Source organism: Ascidia mentula, chromosome 4 (assembly GCF_947561715.1).
Source record: "Ascidia mentula chromosome 4, kaAscMent1.1, whole genome shotgun sequence".
NCBI lineage: Eukaryota > Metazoa > Chordata > Ascidiacea > Phlebobranchia > Ascidiidae > Ascidia > Ascidia mentula.
This window is the reverse complement of record NC_138569.1, coordinates 14,689,847-14,707,737: the sequence shown is the minus strand read 5'-3', so window position 1 is coordinate 14,707,737 and position 17,891 is coordinate 14,689,847. Positions and strand designations below refer to the sequence as shown.

The 17,891-nt window shown below is 41.5% G+C and overlaps 2 protein-coding genes across 2 annotated transcripts; one reads left to right on the top strand and one right to left on the bottom strand.

Annotated features, from left to right (window-relative positions):
- Nucleotides 1-411: 411 nt before the first annotated feature.
- LOC145899114 (nucleolar protein 12-like) lies at nucleotides 412-1,594 on the bottom strand. Its single transcript, XM_082987831.1, has 3 exons — nucleotides 1,266-1,594; nucleotides 873-1,048; nucleotides 412-798 (listed from the first exon to the last, which is right to left on the bottom strand). The coding sequence occupies exons 1-3, from the start codon at nucleotides 1,473-1,475 to the stop codon at nucleotides 654-656; spliced, it is 531 nt and encodes a 176-aa protein (XP_082843957.1). The 5' UTR covers nucleotides 1,476-1,594; the 3' UTR covers nucleotides 412-653.
- A 936-nt stretch (nucleotides 1,595-2,530) lies between these two features.
- LOC145899551 (uncharacterized) lies at nucleotides 2,531-17,626 on the top strand. The gene is made up of 23 exons (XM_082988394.1): nucleotides 2,531-2,671; nucleotides 3,219-4,441; nucleotides 4,518-4,669; nucleotides 4,733-4,847; nucleotides 4,928-5,095; nucleotides 5,158-5,310; nucleotides 5,394-5,540; nucleotides 5,692-5,817; nucleotides 5,891-6,067; nucleotides 6,135-6,233; nucleotides 6,298-6,423; nucleotides 6,498-6,680; nucleotides 6,750-6,835; nucleotides 6,912-7,014; nucleotides 7,092-7,238; nucleotides 7,310-7,456; nucleotides 7,582-7,875; nucleotides 7,951-8,109; nucleotides 8,293-8,430; nucleotides 8,819-8,998; nucleotides 9,116-9,230; nucleotides 9,375-9,463; nucleotides 9,799-17,626. Exons 2-23 carry the CDS (start codon nucleotides 4,168-4,170, stop codon nucleotides 9,813-9,815), a joined length of 3,195 nt encoding a protein of 1,064 aa, XP_082844520.1. The 5' UTR covers nucleotides 2,531-2,671; nucleotides 3,219-4,167; the 3' UTR covers nucleotides 9,816-17,626.
- The last annotated feature ends 265 nt before the right edge of the window (nucleotides 17,627-17,891 follow it).

Genomic DNA, 17,891 nt, shown 5'->3' with positions numbered 1-17,891 from the left:
CCGAACTATGTTGTTGCAGCACGGGACATTTTTGTTTCACTCGGTCTATTGCAGATTTAGTAATTATGAAGTGACATACAAATATATTACGCAACAATGTCGATTCTTACCATTATGCCACAACAACTACTTCGCCGCATAACAATTCACGAGACACTATTTGTGTTTGCATGATAGTGACCGTGATAATACAGGTCATTTGAAACTATAGCTTAACGCATGTATGTGGTTTTTGTGACAATAAATTTAAATGAAATCCAGGGGTGACAATACACACGTTGTCACCCCTGTTTGTTTGTGAGGGGTGACATGTCACCCTAGTCACCCCTAAATCGACGCCTATGTACATATATGGTACCAATAGATTACTTCAACCAATTAAGTGTTCTTTGCAAAGAGCATACAATGAAATATTTTGCAGTTTATATTCCACTCATCGCAAACCAAAAATATATCCACCAAGTTTTCATTATAGTAATCACACTATGTTCTGTAGAGGTGGTGTCTTTCTTTATGCACCACTAAAGTGTCTTGTATTCCAGAACATCAGTACACAAATGAATCCAAACATTCATTTGAAATTCCAAGACATATTTTGTGCCTCTAGTAGTGCGAGTATTCGAAATCTTGGCTAAAAGCATGATGATTTCCATTCACTTGTTTCGGCCTTTATTGTGGCGAGCTTTTTTCAAAAACTTCTTCATCTTTTTGTTGGCTTTATGCTGCGAGGACTTGTCTTTCTTAGAGTTAACCATCTGTTTCTTTTTTGCCAGCTTTTGGACTGTCTTTGTTGTTTTTCTACAATATTAACAAAAAACAGATTTAAAATTTAATTTTTGGTAAACATACACACATATTAAATACTGTCTTGCCTTATTTCATCTGTTGCATCTGTTGATTTATCTTCCTCCGTTTCATTGCTTCCAACAAAAAATTCAGCTAAAGGATCGAACATCTCAGTCTCCACCACGGTAACTTCATGATTTGGAAGATCAATAATTGTTTCACTTGGTTTCTCAGCAATGCCTTCATCCAGAAGATTGTTATCCTGTGATGTTATGCGGGTTGAATATATTAGATGTTTAGCACATTGTATAAACCAAACAAATGCCATTTAAACATATTAAATCCATCAGCACTACATACACTTACTATGTTGTATTACATGATTAACAACTGAAGACTTCATAGCATACACAACCAAATGTATTTTTTACAGGTCTTTAAAAAAAGTTAAGGTTCATTTTTTTTGTAAAGAAGTTTACCTCTTTAATTTGCCTAATTTCTGATAATCGCTTTGTAATTTCTTTTTGTTTAACTTGTCGAATTTCTTTGCGTTTTTCACGGAGCTGTTTGTCCATTTCTTGTCGTGCACGCTTTTTTCGTGCCTCTTTACGCTTGTGAAACCCTGTTAGGAAGTCTTTTCTCTTCTCCTCGTCAAACTTTAAGCTCACTTTATTATGAGATTTAACCATGTTTGAGCACGATACTACACTTTCCTTTTTCAATGAGTCGAAAATTATCTTAAACAACACTAGAAAATATTGTGTTTAGATCATACCAACAAAGTTAGCTTCGATCTCGCCAACTGAACACTCACTGCTTATTGCCAAAGAAGGGAAATACCCTAAAAAACTACACATTAAAACATGATTTCAGTACGGTATCCCCGAAATAATGTTGGTAATTTTTTTCAATGACAACTTTTATTAGGAGTAACGAGTCGCAAATATTTCATTGGGAAATTGGGAAATGTCCAAGACTTCGGGTACTATGGAACGGGTGTTGCATCACGATGTTTCTTCATCATGTTGCAAGTATACACGCACGGGTATGAATCATTTCTGATTGTTTACAAGCTCGTAGTTCACTATTTTGCCAACCACATGATCAAAAAATAGTTATGTCATTATATGTATTTAACTATTTACTACTGTTGTTGTTGTTGTTGTTGCCATTTCCACACAGACCTATTTCCGATGATATTTTGGTTTGGAGGATAGGCTAACGGTGTGTAATTAAACCAACAGGAACAAGGTCTACTAGTTGTGTTTCAATTCCGTTGCTAGGTTCAATCATTCAAAAATATTTAACCTGTGCGTTGGATGGGTTGACCAATTCCTTTGTAGAAATGCACGAGTGTATCTTCGCACTAATAAAACACACACACCCCTGGGGATTGAGCTTTTTAGCATCATTTAGTGGAATTTGGGTATTCTGATACTCAGTGGTTTACAATTAGATACGTTTAACATAGCGAGATATCTTTTCGATTTGTGTGCAAACAGAAAGCAATGCAGTTCATCTCACCAATGTACCCACAACAGCACAACATTATTCGGAGTCTGGACGGAGAAGTCGCATTTTTGCACGCGCACACACACACTGCCAACCGAATCGTTCGAGGCGCTATAAAGAAACAATAATTCGAGAAACGCGAAAGAAGCGTGCGCCAATGGTGGTCACGTGACAACGCGAAGGCACGTATGCTCTGTCTGTGCGCTGGCCTCTGACGTCATGTCGGGCGTACCAATCACAAGCTTGGACTTCAGTCGTTTTGGTATGCAGCTGCGGAGAGTTGTGTGATCGATTGCAACTTCGTCCTTGATGAAATCGACGCCTTTCTGCGGCAAAATCAAATTTCTATCATACTCACCGACTTCCAAACGAGGTAAATAGGCGTTGGCTATTGTTTGTAAGAGATAAAAATAGTTCCGCATTTTCAATTTTGTTGAATCATTTCAGTTGCGCAAACTTGCGCGCACTTAGCGCAATCAAGCGCATAAAATGGCGTCGCTCTCTACAAGAATGCGAGCCCTTGCAGGCAGTCCAGTTACGATACGAAATGTCTATGTGAATAAGGGCGTTTGTTTTATATTTTCACAGATATTAATTTGATAGGAATGTGAAAGTTGTGTTGTTGATTTATCTGAAAATAAGGCAAGAGTTTAATCATTTTTGGAGACAACAAGTTTAAAAATAAACTCAAAAGCAGATAGATTACTGCAAAATCATTCTATAATCGACAGTGCATTGTAGTGACTAGTTAATGTTTATTTTCTGGTGCAAAGGCAGGGGCATGTTTAATCCATGTCTCAAAAGGGATCATATTTGTGAAATAAATAGATGACATTGTCATGTGCTTGATTGTCAGTAGTGTTTGAGTTAACAAAGTTATTGTTTTCTTAGTTTTATTAAGTGATTCCTATTTCTTGCAGCAAATTGTGCTGTTTTCAAGAGCTGACTCTGCACTAACCCTCTGGTGCAAGCAGTTTAAGGAAGCACGTTTTTGGCTTGAAGCCAACATCCAAAGGTTCCATTTGAATGCTCATTGTGGTATTCAGCCAATCAGTTTCTTCACGTTTTGAACAAATCAGCCAAGGGTTCCTCTTTCCTTAACCCTTTTGGACTGCATAAACACTTGCACTTTTTCTGTCCAAGTGCTCCATTAGGGCGTCTTGGCTTGTCTGCTTCTTGCAGGCCAGTTTAAACATTTAAAAGTGTGTTTTACTCTGGCCAGTTTTCCTTGTTTCTGGTATGTTTGCTTTTCATATTTCTGTATTTTAAGCTACCCTCTTATCTCAAACACTGTGGTCTCCATTGCTGCCAAGTTGTCTCTTTGCTCGCTTACTTTTTGCTTGTCTGGGAAGTGCAGTGTTTAATCTAGTTTATCTTCCCCAGCATATGTCAGTTGGTTGTATTTGCCCATTTTATTTTTATCTTATCATGCTGTCATAAATTTTGTGTACACCTTGTGAAAAATCCATAAAATATCAGAAAAATACTGTTCTCAGGGTATAATATACCATTGCTTTAGTGTAGGTACTAAGTCCCTTTGGCAAGTTTGTGAAAACACTGTTGTTGTAAAAGTAGCACATGCATAATATCCACATTGTTATTTTTTGTACTATATCGCCTTATTCGCTTGAACATGCAATGATCGAACTGTGTTAAAAATTGTGAGTGCATTGACAATTGCTTATCCAGTAGCTAGCTACATTGTGCAGACTCTTCAAAAGAAGGTACAAGCGTGAACATTGAACAAAGACAATTTGTCACGTCAAACCACAGACTTTTGCTCATTTGCTGAAGCTTGCCACACTTTGCACTGTGTTTGTGTTTGGTGCTCAATATCTCAACTTCAGTTAAAAACACTCCGAAATCACCATGTTGAGATCAGAATACCAACCCCGCCCAAGTTTACCTATGCCCGCCGGGTCACAAATGGATTCTTCAAAGGCACTGGCCATCCTTGAATTGCTGAAAGAACCTGGAAATGAAGCTTGTGCTGATTGTGGTGCGTCACTGACCATAGACTGTGCTTGGGCTGTCTTGTCATATGGAATCTTTGTATGTGATGACTGCAAATTGGTCCATATTGAACTTGAAAATCATTACCAGTTGGCTGACAGTGGTGCTGGATCAGAAAGCTCATTAAAAGGTGCAATACCTGAATAACAATATTTACAAATATGCTTTTTATTTTTCTATTTTTTATGATTTTTTTATGAATTCAGGCATTCTTTCAAGCAACATTCCCCAGCTTTGGGAAGAGAAGGACATTGCACAAATTCGTGCAAATGGAAATAACAGGTCCAATAGCAGACTTTTGGTCAATTCACCAGTCTGGCAATACCAGCCATCTGGCAATGATGGCATTAAGCTCAAAGTTAGTTTTGTTTAAACTTTGTAGTAAAAACTGCAAGCAGAGTTTAACATATTTTTATGAAAGGAATACTGGATAAAGTGCAAGTACAGTGGAAACCTCGCTGATGCTTCAGAAAATCCTAAAATGGCAACCAAGAAATCCTTCATTGGAATTCAGTTCACGCGACCAATGCCCAAAGGTTTACTTCTAAATCATATAACAATCGACATCTTGACAGACATGTGTAAAGGCATTTAATATGTGTTGTGTATTGAACAGGAAATTATCCTTGCTGCGCTGTTTTGCAAAATGACACTCTGTATTTGACGTCAGACATCCGCAATGAGGAGGTGCCAGTAGAATGCATTGAAACGCTTGTTGTCAATTCAAAAAGAATTGGACACGAAAATGGCGTTCAACTCACATACAGAGTGAATGGTGTTAATGGTAATATATTGTTTTCGTAGTTTGAACTTCATGTCTATTTAATATTATTATTCTTCAAGCAGATGGCAACACAGTCGCCTTCACTTACTTGCAACATGACAACATGGAAACAGTCATGGACTGGGTCAGTCTTGTGCTTTACACCAAGTACAATCTTCTCAAACGAAAATATCCCACCATGATTGACAAAAATGTTGCAAAAATACTCAACTGTGGTAAGGGTTATCTTTGTACATGTTTGTGCTGTTGACATGGGAGCCAGATGGACAAATTCTAACTATATCAATAAATATTGTAGAAATGGTGAAAGAATCCTACATGCATGTATCTGGACGTGGTCTCATCTATCTTAGCTTGAGTGAGGCACGTCTTTCATGCTTTCAGCACCACCTTGATGACAAGCCATTGTTCCAAATTGCAGTTAGCAATGTAATGAATCTCACAGGTATTAAAAACATTTGTTTTTTATTAATAAATAAATGTAAACACACAGATAAAATTCATGTAAAAATTTATCTTCGGTTATTACATATAGTCGTTATACCAGATGTGTGCATTTTTTTTTACATATGATCAATACTTTCTTATATTTGCAGCAAGTCAATATCTTGATGCAGTTGCTTGTTACTTCGACATCGATGCAAGTAAAATCCTCAGTTACAATGATTGGCTCACAGCTTTGGAACAAGTTTTGAGCACTGATAAAATAGCTGCCATGCCAGGTACTTAAAAGAGTACAAACTGTGTAAAACTGCTGATAAATCTTGCAGCATTTACCATTTAAATTGTTTACAGATGACATTCCCAAACCAACATTTCCATTTTCATTACTGAAGAAGACCGAAAAGCCACCACCGCCACCAGTAGATAAACCGGAGCCACCCCCACCCGTCAATCATACTGCTCCAGTTGTTACCACGGCACCCCCCACTATCGCTGCTCCAAAAATTCAGACTCAACCAAATAAGCCAGGTATTTAAAAGACTAATGCCTTACTTGTTGCAAAATGTAACCAGTTACTATCGGTGTTGTATATTAGTTGCAGCAGAAAATGAAAAAGAAAATGAAAGCAAGCCCAGTAATTACGAGTGCTACCCTCCTATTGGACCAATGGGTGAAATGGGAAAAGTTTTCAGAGGTTAGTTGTCTGCCACAATACAGCATTTGTTAACTTTTAAATAACAAAAAAATATTTTTTTCAGGTGAACTACCCCCAGAGGCAATTAAGCCACCTCCACCCAAAAATGAATTGTCCCGAATTGGGGTGTTCGGTGAATTTGTTCCGCCGCTTGCCACACCAGTGCAACTGCAACAGATTAAAGGTAAAGGTCCAATTACATCAATTATTGGTAAATAAATTAATAATTTTGAGCTAAAAGTATGAAAAAAACAACGTTCTTAGCTGGAAACTTTGGAGACCTAGCTACTGCTGGCATTACTTCCTTTGCCACAACACTTAACACAACTCCTAGTGCCATCCTACCAGCTAATGTTAAGGATCCTGGGTGCTACCCACCCATCGGTGGACCCACCCAAGCGATGAAACTGCGTTATGACACACTTGTGCAGGCACAGTTCCGCAGAGGTACAGCATGATTTTGACTTTTAGTGGTGTTGTTAACTACATTTGAGCTTCACCACATCTCTTTTTTAGAACAAGAATTGGAAGCGCTTCGCAATGGAGCAGCAGCAGACCTCAATCATAGCTCAATGTTGAGAGCTACTATGGCACAAAAGCATGTGAGTGATTTATCGTGCACTTTTGTTTTCTTTATATCATGCCAATTGAGCAAACATGAAATATTATATTCCTCAGCTATATGAACAAAACCGTCTTCCAACAAGCTTGTCTACTGTTGGACGCTTTCCTGAAACAGAAGCTGCTGCTTTCGCTGCACAGACAGCAATGTCACAACATTGTAAGTTCCTGCCCTTGTTCTAGATCAAATTTCTTTAAATGCTAGAGGTTGGTAATGGATAAATGCCTTTGTTTTAGATCCTGGGTGGGGAGACACTGCCACCGACAACATTCTGACAGTACCTTGGAAGCCAACAATTAATGGTTTTGAGCCAACCCGTGGGTATGGTAACTTCAGCACGCAATACCATGACCAACTAGCATGGAATGCTGCCAAACTGCAAGGTTTGTCAAAATTAGCAGAGTGACTTTTTGTAAGAAATTGCACAAACGAACATGTTTACTTAATTGTGCAGCTGCTGCTGCCTTGGAAAGAAAAATCCCCCAGCAGCCAACAAAAAGTCTTGGTTCATTTGGAGCATGGGGAGCTCGCCCACCTACAGAAATTCCCCAACAGACAGCTGCTCTTCCACGATCTGTCAGCTGGGCCAGTTCTGGCACTGGTAATGAAAAGCTTGGTACATACAAGCCCCAAGTTAACATGCTGTAAACAAACCCAATCTAAGGCTGTTACTTGTCCATTACTCATTTTTTCAAAAAATAACAATAGCATTATCATTTTAACCAGTTGGAATGGAGCAGTGGCCTGGGAAGTCCCCCACAAGTCCAGTGGATCCATTCGGTTTACAATCACGTGATCCCAGAACAGCCAGCGACTTCGCTGCAAGTGCCAGCACTCGTGGCTTCGGCACCAATGGCAAAGTGACCCGTTCCGAGTCCACCTCTGCCTCACCATCTGGCATCAACAGGGAGCAGCAAATGATTATTGAAAACCTGCTTTGTCAATGGAAATCAGCAGAACAGAAACTTCTCAGTCTCATCCACAATGGATATGTGCCTGCGTCTGACATGGCCCCTGCAGGTACATTTTCTAACAATTTACTTTTTCTTAGTTTTAAAGTGATGTAACTCTAACAGTTGTGGTCGCTTTTCTCAGGGTTGGACAAGGACAGTGCAGAGCATGCTTACACTTGTGTGTCAGAGTTGTTTGAGTTACTTTGGAAACAGCGTTACGATCTAGCACTATCATTTCTGCGTGGTTTTCGTGAAGTTTTTGCCAAATCTGTTCATCCGGAAATACGCAATCTTTTCATTGGCAAGTGACATTGTTAAAAACTAGGTGACGGGGTAATAAACCTTATGGCTTTAACACAAACACTTTAAAGTATGCATAAGTGCAAACCATTGTAGTGGAAATAGGATTAAAGTCATTTCCTGAAGAATAACACACGAGTGTGTTTTTACACCTGCGTTATCTGATCATGTCCATACATGGCAGGTGTGGGAGAATTGGACACTATGAAGCAAATCTTCATTCAGCAAGGCAAAGAAAAGTTTCTCTCCGGCAACTCTGGTGGGCCAGTAACTTGGAAACAGCCTACACCCCCAACAACACAACCTGAAACTTCCTGGCCAAGTAGGTTTATTTATTGAACATCCTCAAAACCTATGAACAGTGGTAATATTTGTCTGATACTTGTTTAACAAGCATTGTAGCTAAATTGACTTGTCCTTTTAAACTTTTCGTTAAACATTAATTTCATTTGTAAACATTGACAGCAGAATCAGATAAGGGATGTGTTATGTATGTTATTGTGGCACTGAACACTGAACCAGTATGCCCAGCGTTTATGTAACGTGACACAACAGTTGCACAGCCAAGCAACCAGCTTATGTGTTAAGGCTGGAGAGCCGTTTCCGCTCTCCCATCACTACTGGCACCATTTCAAATTCTTGCCTACCACCGGAAGTGATTCAATGTAGTGTTACTGAGCCTATGAAAACAATGCCTCTTTTCTTAACAGGCTCACTACCACAGAGAGAGTCGCCAACTGACTTTTCACCATGGACATTCAATTCAACCAACTACAATGGGACTTCATCTCTCTGGGGCAACAGCTCAATTACCACTGGTGCAAACTCGTCCAGTCGTACACCGTCTTTGAGTTCAGACCCATGGGGCTCCAGTGTGTTTTCAACCACCAGTAAGCTACTTTTAAATCTGGAGAACTTAATGCCACAAAAATGTGTGTTACCAATCCAAGAGCTTAAAATCTATATGGGACAGTTTGGCATTTTTAATGTATTTGTTGCGTTTCCAGGTTCCATAGCTCCGACCTCGTCATTCAATAGAGCCCCATCCCGACCAGTGGCCAGATCAAGCCTAGGCGAAAACTCTCCACCTGAGGGTTCTTTCGGTTCAAAAACCTCTTCAAAGTGAGTTCTGCACCGGGTTGTAACAATCTCGATTGTGGTTTGCTCTTTTAAACCCACTCTGAGTAGCACTTGACATCTTTCAAACGACACTCAAGTGACGCCGTATATATTTGCTTTTAACGTTTTAAAACGACGGTTTTGTAGGAGCCCGTCGCCTCGTGTCATCACTCCACCCAGTGGGTATGAAGCCTCATCGCTCAGCGACATCGAGTCGACACTGAAGAACATATTCCGTAAGTGTTTTGCGCTTCGATTTTAAATCGTATAAAATGGAGATTAAAGACTTACAGTTACCTGCGTTCAACTCCGTCACAATAACCTGCGGTCAAGTACGATTTGCCGTATTGATCGTACCCCTTGCAACGTTTATCCGCAATTGGTTCCGGACATCCTGAATTATCGACCGACTTTTGCCGCGGTCATGCAAGCGACTTTATCACTGTGTCGCGTGCTTGTTTTTGCAAGGTTGTGTGGGCGGAAATTTTTTACCAGCGACTCAAATTGTTGTTTATATAAAGTGCCTTCGGTTTGCCCTCAAACCACAATTTCATGCATTTTCTCAACGCAGTGAACTCTGCTGATTGATGCCCGAGGCCACGCCAACTTCAACCTAAAGCGATGTGAGCGGCCAACTCGGACCGTGAGCAACGCGGTTTCCAACACAGTTCACACAGAACGCAAGTAAATCTGTTTTGTTTCTTCTATGTTCTCTTCAGCCGTTGCCTTTTTTCCGATTTGGTGGCCGCGCAACCGTCGCCCCCATCCCCCCTAAACGCCAAAAACCAAAGTTGCAGTGTTTCCCTACCATGTATCTTTATTATTATACAATGCGTTTCGTTCGTCACCCTATAACAGTAGCACTCCTTAGTACTTCGAAGAGCTGTGCGCGCGCGAGACTTCGCCGCGCGTTCCGTTCTGTGTGTGTATTTTTACGCGTGTGCAGTGTTTTATGTTTTCTGTTCGCGGCACGAATTTGCCACAATCGGCTCGCTGCTAGATGAAACGGACCACTATGAGTTAAGTATTCCGGAAGTAACCAGAGTTCTCAGACAAACTGTTCCATATTTGAGTTAACGTGGCTTGCACTCCTCATGCGTACACTTATTTCTGCATCGCCGTTCATCCTCTTTTAACAGTTTCGCCCCCGACCATAGTTATTCCCTGGGTGCACCCCGTCTTTATCAAATTTACACTAAATGTTTGCACAAGAAGCATTTTTTGCCGCCGCAATGAGTAAAAAAACATACGAAAAATGCGATAAAAATTATGCGTTACCTATGTTAAATGTAAGGAGCGTTCCTATCGTCAGTGAGCGCTGATCGATTATTACACATCCTACTTCCCTACTTCCCAGTAGCTGCTCAAACCGCTGCGGCGGTCTCGTATTTTTGTCGGTCAACGATTTGCTTCCACGGCCGTTCAGCCTATCCAACATTCCTCCGCGCCGTTGTGTGTGGACGTGTGCGCGCGCGAGGTGTGCGTTTCATTGTTTGAAATGAGAGACGGAGTTGTCCCACTCCGCTTGTTTGCGTGGGATGTGTGCGAGTGCGTGTGCAGATATGTAACGGCCGCGCGCACTTGCGTGTGTGTGCTCTAACGTTCATCCTTTTTTATTTTTTCGCCTACCTGCACGATGAGCAATTGTTTCCCTGTGTGCTACCGCGCTGTTCCTTGCCACGTATCCCCGTTGCAAAGCGTTTCCTTATTATTTTTTTGTGTTTTCGTGTCTACAAGGTGACTTTGTTTAGCGACAGACTAGGTCCCACGCCCGCCTACACTGAAAAATGACAAACAAACCGATGGCACATACAACCTGCGACTTGCTATAGCGTACACTGGTATGATGTAACCTTGTCGTTACGTGGTAATGTTCTAGCGAATGCGGAATTGACGTGTCGTTTGTGGACCAACACAGTTAATAGTACTTCAAGATTTTGCAAACCTCGCCTATCGGTAAACTACGCTGACAGACATCCGCTTAACAGTCGTCGTCAATCACAATCTGGTAACTTAATCAGGCTAAATAAATCGCCTAAACCCGCGATCGCGTGCTTAGCATTCTCGCCGTGGTTTCATTTCCCAATCCCCACGCAGTTCGTTTTCTCATGTTACCGATAAAGGGGAAGTGTTAACGATCCGTTGTATGGTTTCGTTCCAGTGCGAGTCCAGGCTTCTGTCATTGATTGTCGTAGCATCCCGTTCTTCCAATGCTAGGCGTAGACACGACCCGCGGCCCTATGAATGCCCTTGCGTACCAGCCCTTTGCTAACAGGAGTGTGTGTCTTACTTTCTGCGCTATGCAAGACCTGCTATAATCCATTTGCAATTGTTCTGTGCAAGTGTTGTCGCCGTGTTTTGGTCAGGTAAAGCAATGCAACAAATTAACGCCCCGGTAATTGATGTTGAAGGTTTTTACACGAACATTGTCCAATAACAATCTATTGCATCGAAAAACATGGTAAAAAAACAACAAAAAAACCTTAATAATCGATCCCTTCAAAGCCCCAGAGTTTAGCAATACACTGTTTTCTTAATTTCAAGAGATTAGTTCTTCCCTGTCGTCATGACAACCCAATGGAATCCGACAAAAAGGCGTTGTACGTTTCGAATATATGCACACCGCTGCCACATAGCGCAAGTCCTAACCCGTGTCGTAACGAACATCATTTAGCTCACAGGCGAAGCAAGTTGGCACAAATAGACTTAAAGCCAATGTTAACTGCGCGTATGTGCGTTATCGTGTAATAATCCCCATGAGACGTGCAATAACGATTCTACACTTTCCGTTTTGCCGCCGCCTAATGTAAAAACACAGAAACAGTAGCTTATACACCCCAGGAATCGCACGCGAACAAATTTTTTGGGAGCAGCGTCGAGCCACCTTTTACGTATGTGTGCTTGCTGGTTCCTTCGAACATTGTGTGGTATTGTGCCTTAAAATCTTCATTTATCCATTAAAGCAAACCCCCACAAACAAAACAACAAAAAAAACATTCGGTTTGTATAACACAAATACTGTGAGCTTTAACCCGCGTGTTAGTCTGTCCCATCTGTCTGTTTATGTGTATGTTTACGTATTAGTCCTGTCCTGTTTTGCCGCAACTGTTGCTGTCTTGTCGTTCTGTCGCCTGTAGGTGGCACGCCATTGGTTTCTGTGGCGATAACGGTGTATTAGTCGTAGGGTAGCAACTAATGTTCTGTGCCTTGCTCTGAAGTGTCCGAGATTTCCTCTTAGTTCTTGTTGTATGGTCGCCATCAGTATGGTATCAACAGTCGGTACTCTTGTCATCGCCCCGCAGTCCCTATACATACATATGGTAAGCAGGACCCGCCCCTTTGGTTAAAACGCCCAATTTGCGTGACGTAATTCCAGGTGCATACAAAACATTCTTGATACGTTAACGTTATTGTTATTATTTTGTATTCCCGCCCGCTTTTTTCACCCAAATCCCTTACCTAATGTCGTTCGAACACTTTGACCATTTCTTACTGATTAGACGTCTGGTGTATGCTTGTTCGATTATCTATTCCACGTGGTGTTAGCACTTTGAACGCAGGGTTCCCTAAAGCGCATTGAGCTTGTCGATATAACCACTCCCAATAGAGGACAATCTGAACGCACATGTTTACCAAAACAAACACTAATTTGCACAATGCTTTCATTACGAAATTTAGGAAAACTGAATGAAAAAGCGGTTAATTTGCGCAATTGGTCTCTGATGTGGTTGTTTGTGATGATAATATCAATTTGAGATGCGTTCAGATCTGGTTCATATTCATTGGCGGAAGCTCCGGCTCCAAGATTTTCTACAGTGTCTACACTTAACCAGGTCGCACTTGAGATTATCCGCATTTCGTCCTATTATGTATCCGCTTATCATCGCTGTTTCAAAACAACTAAAAATCTATATCAACACATCTTGCAAAGAGCCAAATCTCTCGTTCGTTGGTTACCACCAACGCCACTAACTTCGAATAGTATATTGCAAAGAAAACCGCGCGATCACTGTTTCAACTTCACAAAATGGAAAATCCTGACAAGACATATGTTTCCGTTATAAGTTAAGGTTCCAAGAACCAGTTCACAATCTTTCATATTTCTGCACATCCGACCTGAAAATCGCTCGGGATTCGAATTGATCGCGGGCAAAAACCGTTGAGTTTTTCTGTGTTTATTTTTTTTATTTTACGTACTTCACACGGCTGCGGGCTGGACCCCAAAAAACTACAAAAAATACTGACAAAATCCACCCGTGGCCTTCATGTTCGAGTGCAATTGGCGTCGCTGCCGTTGTGTGGTTTCGTCGTCTTTTTTAAGCCAGTGGCGACCGCGTTACAAAGCAATCGTCGCTTCACCCACACGATCTCCCTGTCTCACAATTTTTCAGTGCTTCCAAGTGCGAATATTATTGCAAAATCGACCGGAACTCGAAAGTGCCAAACGAGCTATGCACGCTCCTTTATCTTATCACCCCCCCTTGCCGTGCATTATAGTATTTGTAACTCTCGCGCGCATCATCGCTTCAACAAACCAGTTATAAATCACCGAGGTTACTCTATATATAAAGAGCTAATTATCTTCATTTGACGCGTGATTAAATACAAAAGAAAACAAATCATTGAAGCATTTTCGTCCTGAACGCGAACAGCAGTTTCTGACCCCGACATCCACCAACCGTTTTTGTACTGCGCGCGTTAAATTTCCGTGTAAGTGTGTTACCCCCCTCTTCTGTGCACTGTGCGCCCCAAGCAGTCTTAAATCATATTGTTGAGATACCAGCTGTAACGACACTGTACGAAGCGGCGTGTTTAGGTCGTCGAATCCAGTTCTTGCACATTCGCGCCGCGTCTAAGAAGCCATGCGATAATATTCCATGTTACGTTTCAATATCTCTTCGTGGTATTCGGTTCTTAGTATGAAAAGGCCATCGCGAGTTGTATTTGTGACGAACAGCAATAAGAATTGTCAGTTCATTTTCGCCAGGCTCCCTTAGAAGTAAAAACAGTTTCGTCCATCCTTGCGTATTTTTCACTACTATTACTGACAACCGCATTTTCGCATTATTTTTCCTCCTTCCTGAACCACTTCTCGTCTGTACAGCTGCTGCAGTTTCTGTATCATTGAATGCAACCCTTAGCGAGATTTGTTTTCGGTCAAATGGTATATATTGCATAGCCAGTGGCGGTTTCGTGTTTTCAGTACAAGGTCATAAAACGCGTTAAAGGATATACAGAGCAACCGATCTCTTCATTAATCGCTTCACGTAAACACCCCCGATTTTTGTAAAACTTCTTCAAGTTATGGATATAGCGTCATTGCGTTCAGGTGTTTTGTAGCCTTTTGGTGCACAACAATAAATCTATGGGAATATCTCAAACCTATATCAGCACATTCACCATTTAAATTATCATGAAAGGCATAGACGTGTATTGATTGGTTGCTATCAACGTTCACATTACCCTGAAAGTATAAAGTGTTATTTTTTTAAATTGTGTTCCTGCGCAATTCAAAGTGAACTAACTGAAAGTAGTAACCTAAGGCGACTGTGCTAAACCAACCCCGCCCAATCAACTGTGCACAAGAAACCGCCGTAGTCCCATTTTCTTGTCTATTTACCTATAAATTTTGTCCCCCTGTGGAAACGGCCAAAGGCGCTGCCTGTTGAAATGTTTTGTGTACCATGACATCGGGTGTATAACAAATTTTTGTCGACGCCGGTCTCGTGTAAAAACATATAGTGGCCACGCAAAGGGCGCGCACTCAAAAATCCCGTCAAAGAAAAACCTCTATCTCTTGCCCAGTTGCACTTCCCCGCCTATACACACACATGCGTCAGTAGAAACGGAAAGCCCTTACTATTACACAACTATCTCGACCATATAGCTTGTATGTTCTAGCATATATCCCCGCGCAAGTGGTTGTTGGGTATTCCGTGGAGAAAGTTTCAACATTTTAATATCCCTCCGACTCCCGCAGTATTTTCGCGTCAGGCACTGTCGACTCGTGGCGTCATAACCCGGTTTTACTGACATGCGCCCCCTAGTGGGGTGCTCCACACGCGCTTCGCCTCGCCGTCAGTGCGTGGTTGTGCGGCCTTATGCCCGCTACTCTAACGTTTAATATTACCATTACTACTTTGTACACATTAACACCTTTGAATGCAAATCGCCTTTGTTTAAAAAAATGCTACCTAAAAAAAAAACAAAAAAAGAAAAAATCAACAAAAAAAATATTAGTCGTTTGTTATACAACGCCCATTGTACCCAGTGTTTAATTTTGCTCGCCTGTGTTTTTCCTCCAATTTTTTTCCCCGCTATGCATTTTTGACGCGTACTTGACACGGATTTCGAATCCTAGGTGGCGAACAAACCCGTTTTTGTCGATCCCTGACTCTCGCGCATCTCCAAGTCGTTGTCTAATCGTTACGAAGGTTTTTACTCGCAATGCAGTTTCCACACACAGTAGAGTAAGTCACACACCTAACATTCGACCTGTTCCTATTCACTGCGCTTCGTCGTCAGCAAAAACGACGTTACGTATTCCAGTGCAAGCTCTCGCCCGCAAAACAATTTTATTTGTGCCTTTACGGAGTAGGACAAAATTGATTGGTTGTCCTTAGTGACACAAGACAATACGGATAATTAAAAAATAGAAAATGTTACTGCGACATTCATATCGGCTATGGTACTTGCCTGCATTTTAGCGATTGTTTTTTATCCCAAACCAAAGCTGAAAAACCGGACTGTCTTACAACATTTTCTACAAAACAGAGCCGATTAGCGGCCATTTAAAAAAGTGGCAGTGGTTTTTACTTTTCAATAATGAACGTACGGAATTCCGAATGGTGCTTTTCCTTACCGCTCATATACACGAACGTCACTCACATTCTAATCGTATGATGCGTTGCACAAACCAAGCGAGCCAGTGTTCTCCCAGGCTATGTCTGTGTGTGTATTTGTGTGTGTTTGTGTGATCAATATATACCTTGCGTCTTCTATGAACGGTGCCGCGTCTTCAAACACTTCCAACATTTATACCAAGTCTCTCAAACTTCTTCAAACGAGCATGCTCTTAAAAAAACGTACGCTGCCTACATGCGCTCCGGCGTATGGCCAAAGTATAACCGTTTTCTAATCGATGCAACCACTGTTTTAGTATGATACGTGGTACACACTATATACGGGGGCCTTTTGTTTAGTTTTATACAGCGATCAGTGCTTCTCTTTTGTTAGTTACCCACCGTATGGCATGTTTGTAAGGTAAACAGAACACACACAACTCACCCTAATCCGCCACCAGAAAATATTTTAAACAGCGCAACAACAGTTAATGATAGCTCAACGTTAAATGCGCACTTTTAATCCTTTGTCATTATCCAAATGCGCATAAGAACCTACGAGTGCAATAGGATTTTGTACTACACTTGTCAAGCCCATACTACTAATAATAGTCGTTGCTACTGTAATCAACGCCAACACGTTGTGCGTTGTTCAACCATGCAGAGTTCCACGAAGCGATGCGCGGTGGAATATGTCACCTATGCTTTAAAAAACCAAGCCGCGTGTTGCTATAACTTGCATTACGGTGGCACAGAGCGCCGCGCCCCTGCTTGCCCATACGTGCCACTCTTTGTGGCACACATCGATCATGCAATAAAAAGCGTTTCGAACCCTAAAAAGCCATATAAGGCGCTGTGGAGCGCTTGAGCGTGGCACACTTAGCGGTGCTCCGGCACTGCACTGCCAAAAAACTTTGCAATCGCGAAGAACATTTTTCGTGCCGCGACTCCCGTCCTTTTTGCGTTCGTATCCGAATTTCGCGTTTTCTTTGCAGCGATTTTACGTACGTTTGGTGTCCAGGATGTAAAAAAAAAATTCACACACACCCTTCCAAGCATTTGCGTTTAAAAACATGTTTTGCCCTTCTGTTTCACGTGATGTGTTTTACTACTTTTTCCCTCTCCCTAGCGTTCTTGTTTTTTTCCATGTACTGTGCCCATTTTTTCGCCGACAATGATGCAGTTCCAAGTACAAAACGAAAACTCCGTAGCGAGACCCGTGCGCAAATTTGGCGTTTAGTATTACGAAACGTGCTTTATGTATTTATACCTTGCCGCGCCCGCCCTCTTGTTTTTGATCTACATTGTGTTCCGGTGTGCGCGTGATGGTTTGTTGTGTAGTAGCGGTGACGGTGTGCGCAGAGGAACGTCTCTGATAAGCCCCTCTTTTTGTACATAGCTGGCGGTGAACGCAAATCACACAATCTCTCGCGATTCCCGCATTTACTCATGTGTTAACTCGCTTCAACCGAATGACGTTGTTGGCTGTACTGTACAGAAGTGTTTTGTGAATGTAGTTGTGATTGTTCGGTAGTTGCTTCAACAATAAATTGTACAGCAAAATCCTGTGTGTATACTTGAGTTTTTGTGAGATAGGTGAAGCAAACCCTTCTAATTATGCCTTTAGTTGCATCATTCAAGCAACTTCGTGCAGTGCAGGCAGCAAAGCACGAGTTCAGAAACATTTAACGAAAGGACCTGTACCTGCCAACTGGTTTGAACCGGTTATAGCCAGTATTGAAAAAGTTACCGCAGCGTCGCAGGGATTTCCGCTCGTTCCGCAATTAAATGTGAAAAACAAGGAGTCGTTGAAAAGTTTTTC

Coding starts and splice junctions, on each gene's coding strand:
- LOC145899114 (XM_082987831.1), bottom strand. CDS start 1,475: ATGGTTAAATCTCATAATAAAGTGAGCTTAAAGTTTGACGAGGAGAAG. Junction 1,049..1,265: donor AAATTAGGCAAATTAAAGAG/GTAAACTTCTTT, acceptor ATAACATCACAG/GATAACAATCTTCTGGATGA. Junction 799..872: donor GATGCAACAGATGAAATAAG/GCAAGACAGTAT, acceptor TTAATATTGTAG/AAAAACAACAAAGACAGTCC.
- LOC145899551 (XM_082988394.1), top strand. CDS start 4,168: ATGTTGAGATCAGAATACCAACCCCGCCCAAGTTTACCTATGCCCGCC. Junction 4,848..4,927: donor CACGCGACCAATGCCCAAAG/GTTTACTTCTAA, acceptor TGTATTGAACAG/GAAATTATCCTTGCTGCGCT. Junction 8,999..9,115: donor CAGTGTGTTTTCAACCACCA/GTAAGCTACTTT, acceptor TTGCGTTTCCAG/GTTCCATAGCTCCGACCTCG.